Source organism: Antechinus flavipes, chromosome 6, assembly GCF_016432865.1.
Source record: "Antechinus flavipes isolate AdamAnt ecotype Samford, QLD, Australia chromosome 6, AdamAnt_v2, whole genome shotgun sequence".
In the NCBI taxonomy this organism is placed as follows: domain Eukaryota; kingdom Metazoa; phylum Chordata; class Mammalia; order Dasyuromorphia; family Dasyuridae; genus Antechinus; species Antechinus flavipes.
In genome coordinates, this window is record NC_067403.1 from 151,687,991 (window position 1) to 151,692,894 (window position 4,904).

The 4,904-nt window shown below is 51.0% G+C and overlaps 1 protein-coding gene across 1 annotated transcript; it reads right to left on the minus strand.

The window, feature by feature from the left end:
* Window positions 1–2,080: 2,080 nt before the first annotated feature.
* LOC127540518 (histone H2A.Z) lies at window positions 2,081–4,518 on the minus strand. The gene is made up of 5 exons (XM_051965244.1): window positions 4,379–4,518; window positions 3,775–3,852; window positions 3,386–3,499; window positions 2,938–3,067; window positions 2,081–2,524 (listed from the first exon to the last, which is right to left on the minus strand). Exons 1-5 carry the CDS (start codon window positions 4,379–4,381, stop codon window positions 2,463–2,465), a joined length of 387 nt encoding a protein of 128 aa, XP_051821204.1. The 5' UTR covers window positions 4,382–4,518; the 3' UTR covers window positions 2,081–2,462.
* Between the last annotated feature and the right edge of the window lie 386 nt (window positions 4,519–4,904).

Consider the following 4,904-nt stretch of genomic DNA (forward strand, 5'->3'; position numbering starts at 1 on the left):
GGCTCGCTCCTTCTTCCGTTTCCTCCGGCAGCGCAGCGAGAAGGGGGCGGAAGCCAGATCGGCGGAGGCGGAGGAGGGAGGGCGGGCCGGAGGGGGAGGGGGCGGGCCGGGGCGGAGCACCCGAGCTGGGAGAGGGAGACTGGCCGCGCTGGGCCGCCGAGGAGGAGGCCGCGCCGGGACCGGGACCGGGACCGGGACCGGGGCAGACGGGCAGTAAACCTCGGAGGAGCTGGCGGGCCTCGGGGCCAGCGGGCGGGCGGCCCCGCCTCCTCACGGGCGGTCTCTCGACTCTGCGGCTGCGGCGTTTAGGCCTAAGTCTGGCTGCATCCCGAACCCTGACCCCTGCTGGGGACTAACGCCCAGGTGGGCCCGGGTCAGGCAGTGCAGGGGCAGACAGGGCTGGGATGTCGAAACGTCCGACCCGAATCCGCAGAACGAGGCTGGCAGGGCGCAGGAACCAGGCGGAGCCAACCAACCCGGGGCTGACAGCGGGGGGGAGGGGAAAACGGGTGGTACCACCAAACTCTCGGAGGGGTGTCACTGCGGCGCCTAGGGCGCAGACTACTCGTTCCCTGAGCTGGCAGGAAGCCCTGTCCCCTCTCCAGCCTCGGCTTCCGTATCTCGTCCACCCTCTCTCCACCCTCTACACCGAGAAAGCCCAGGCCCTGGGATGGAGTGATTACTACGTGGGCAAGTTAGAATTTGGGGAAGCCGCTTCCCAACCTCCCCATCTGGAAGGCACTTCGCTGGGGCGTTCGGAATTGTGGTTTCCTAGGGGGCGCTAGATACCTTGTTTCTTGGCCGAACCTCCCAATTCACCCAGCCGTGGATTTAAGAGTTACCGGCTCCATGGTAACCTAAGACTGGCGTGTAGGAGGCGGGACCAAGACAACGCCAGCCTCCCAGTCAGCCCGCCGTCACAGCGCACGTACCAAGCCATGTGCGATAAATGCTAGAGCCCCTCTGACTCGCCTCCAGCTAGTTCTTTCCCCAAAACGTCCTTTTGAACAGATTTAAAACAGCAGATAAGTGTCACGATCTAAAAATGGAAATCACTAGCTAGCATGAAGTTTTAAGAAAAATTGCTTTATTAGCCGTCTACAATTTAGTTTTCATAGTAAAAAAAAAAAAAATCCATTACTTTATGCCCATTTTACTGCGGTGTCAATGTAGTTTTTACAAATCAACCCTACATCTTACCCCACAGTAATTGACTTTTTGAAGGATGCAGAACACAAGTGGTCAGGTTTGATAAGCCCTCATAGAACTAATTTTAATTTTGGACATGCAATTTTCAACCAAGGCAATTTCTGAAAACCATTTATTAAGGTGTTATGACAACTTAAGGACATGCTATTAAAATGTTTTTGCTTTGAAATCCCGATTTGCACCTTTATTTACTAAGTGTATTGTTTTATGTGCACATGCATTCACACATACATAAAATAGTTTAAGATTTTAAAAAGCTGAGTAATAAGACAAATGTCTCTAAGCCAAGATTAAAGCTAAGTAATTCGCATTAATAAACACTCAAAACTGCTGAGACGCCCTGGGGAAGAAAACCACCTTAACAATATATATGATTGTGACAAGTGGTTTTGTGGTGAACGTTAATATTTTATAAGAAGGAATTCTATACAGGTATATGAGAACCATTCACTGTAAATTGCAATAATCACCTTTCATTAAGTTTAACGTTTTTCTTTAATTCCTAGGTCCCTGTAGTTTCTAAGCTATAGCCATTTATTTTCCTAATTAAGAAGTTTGGCAAAATTAGGTCTTTATTAGTAAGAACAGAGGTACATAAGCATGTACACAGACTTAGAAAAAAGATTTTACTGAAAAGCCTCTTAAATCATTTTTGATTTTGATTAATTTTAACGAACCACCTATTTTTATTAAGAGCTGCAGATGCAATTGCTTTGCTTCTGGATTGAAATTACTTCCCATTTTAGCTGTTCAGGAGAAACCTATGAGTTACTAGGATGTATATTTTCAAAGGATTCATTTGAGTTTAAGAACATTTAATGAAAATAGACCTATTTCTGTCCTATCAAACATGAAAATTCAAGAAACAAACTTGTTTTGGATATGACCTTTATTGAACTTATCCACCAGAGTGGAAATAAAAGTCTGTACAAAACCAAATGTTTGTTACTATAACTTCTGCATCACAATTAATATCCAAACAGATTTTTAAAAACAGTCAACTCAATCAAAACCCACTACTTCAGAATCAATAGCTTCTTTGAAGCCACAGTAACACTTAAATATGGTTAAGACTTCAATGCAGAAATTTGGTTGGCTGGAAAAGCTAAGTAAGCTTCCAACTTAATCAAAATAGAATTACAAAAAGGCAAAATTGTGGTTTTCACAGAGATACAGTCCACTGGAAATCACCAACACTGGACAGTTGTTAAGAGTATTTAGAGTCCTGAGATAACATGGAATCCAGGCATCCTTTAAACAGTCTTCTGTTGTCCTTTCTTTCCAATCAGAGATTTATGGATGTGTGGAATCACACCTATAAGAGTGTTAAAGGATTAGAAGTTTTCTTTTTTAAGGAATGACATAAAATAACTAAGATCACTAAAATTTGCCCCTCTTTATAGTTCTTAATTAAAAGGTAATTTAACTTCAAAAAAGAGCATTAGTTTTCCATTCAATGAAAGGGGACTATAATATATACATATATATATATTATAGTCCCCTTTCATTGAATACATATATATAGTTACAACTTATCTGTTGATCAGTTTGTTTCAGGGAAAGCTTGCATGCAGAATACTAAAAAAGGGATGGGAAAGGTTTTTTACAGACTGATTTAATTTGTATTGCTCAAGCCATTAGTAATTCCTACTCTAAAAGCCAAGTGCAAGCTGGACCAAAACTTTCTCGTTTTCCCGCAAGCAATTTAAGGTAATGCCAGTTACATACCACCACCAGCAATTGTTGCCTTAATAAGAGAGTCCAATTCTTCATCCCCGCGAATGGCAAGCTGCAAGTGGCGAGGAGTAATGCGCTTCACCTTCAAGTCTTTTGATGCATTTCCTGCCAGCTCAAGAACCTAGAAGAGAAAAAACCTTAAGTCAATACGGTCTACAATAACTTTCTTTAGTCCAACTGAGTATAAAGGCTATTTTGTTGCATAAGTTCTTTAAATGAAAAAAGTTCCCTTCGATGGCAGACTATGAATACTATTAAGCCAGGAGTTGATGCCAGTTAAGAGGGCGGCTGCTTGGGTGACCCCTAGTGAACCCTCGGGCTCCCTCTGGCGTCGAGAGGAGGCTTCCCATCCCTTCAGTTCCGAGGGCTTTTTGCATCACTTTCCTCCAGCTCCTCCTCCCTCTTCCCACTCCACGGAGAATCCACACAATCCCTTTACCTCTGCAGTTAGATATTCCAGGATGGCTGCACTGTACACGGCAGCAGTGGCTCCCACGCGTCCATGGCTCGTTGTCCTGGACTTCAGATGCCGATGGATACGGCCGACTGGGAACTTAAAAACACACACACACATACACATACACACACAAGCACAAGAATGCACAAAAAATTTCTGGCCTGGCGGAGACCGGGTTCAATCAACAATCCCGCCAAATCTCGACCCGGAGCTCGGGGTGCCAGTAGTTCCCGATACACGTCACCACGCTACCACTGCCGCCCCCTCCCGCCCCAGCCCAAGCGCGAGGGGGGACCCGCCCGCCAGTCCTCCCTCCCTGAGGGGCGATCCACAGAGACGGGCGGAGGCAGTCGGCAGCGGGCCCCACTGACCTGCAAGCCAGCCCTCTGCGAGCGGGAAACCGCCTTTGTCTTCGCTTTTCCGGAGTCCTTCCCAGCCTTCCCGCCAGCCTGGAGAGGGCACACACCCATACGGGCGGGAGAAGGGGACGGGGTTGGAGATGGTTAGCCGGCCCGCTCCGCGGAGCTTCCCAACGCACGACCCGAGCATTTCCCCGGGCGCGAGCGGGCGGGGGATGGGAGTAAAGGAGGTCGCCCCCGCCTTCCCGGGGTCTCCGCGGCTCCCTGGCCGCCAACCCCGCCGGCGCTGGACGATCCTCGCGCAGGCCGCCGGGAGCGCGCGCGCGCGCTCTGCCCCGGGCCCGCGCGGAGCCGCGCACGCGCGCCACCAACCGTCGCCGCCGCCACGAGACCGGAGGCGGCTCCCTTCCTCCTTCCCTCCCCCCAATCGTCCCCCCTCTCCTTCGCTTCCTCCCCCTCCTCCTCCCTAGCCTCATGCAGGAGCGCGCGCGCGCCCCTAACCGCCGCCTCTTCCCCTAGTACCCGGTGTGTAACGGTACCCTCCCCCTCTCCCCTCCCCCTTCTCCAGCCGGGGAACCAGCCCGCGGAATCCTTCAGGCTCTTCTGCTAAGTTTACCATTTTGAGTTGTGCGTGAAGCTCTCTCGCACACACGCTCACGGCAGAGAATGGACCAAGCAAACACCCGGGCAGAGATCCCGCCGGCTACTGCTCTGGCGCACCGCGATTCAAACTGCGCTGTCTCCCGCCTTCCCCGCTCCCTTTATACTGCAGAATGTTCCCTCATCCGGGAACTCGGATCGCCCCCCGCACCAATGGCTGCCACTCGCCCTGGAGACGCGTCTTCACCGCCTCAGCCAATGAGCATGAGAAGCAAGAGGACGTAGGGGCGGGCTTCTCGCCGCTCTAGCGAGAACTGGTGTCGGAGTGGGGGGGGGGAGCAGTAATGAAAGGGAAGGCAAGAGGAAGGGTGGGGGAGAAATGGAGCAAGTTAAGGCGCTCAAGCGTAGAAGCCAGCCAGCCGGCGTCATGTGACTCGGAGGCGGCGCGGAGGAAGGGCGCGCGCCGAGGTTGCCCGCCGGGGCGCCCGTGCATGCACACCCAGCGTTGCGCCGCCCGCCCGCGGGTTCTAGCCCCAGGTGGG

What these genes read in the sequence shown, in the direction of transcription:
- LOC127540518 (XM_051965244.1), bottom strand. An exon ending in CGCAGAGGGCTGGCTTGCAG is followed by an intron (nt 3,500 to 3,774) that starts GTCAGTGGGGCC and finishes TGTGTTTTTAAG; the next exon opens with TTCCCAGTCGGCCGTATCCA. An exon ending in GGCAACAATTGCTGGTGGTG is followed by an intron (nt 2,525 to 2,937) that starts GTATGTAACTGG and finishes ACACTCTTATAG; the next exon opens with GTGTGATTCCACACATCCAT.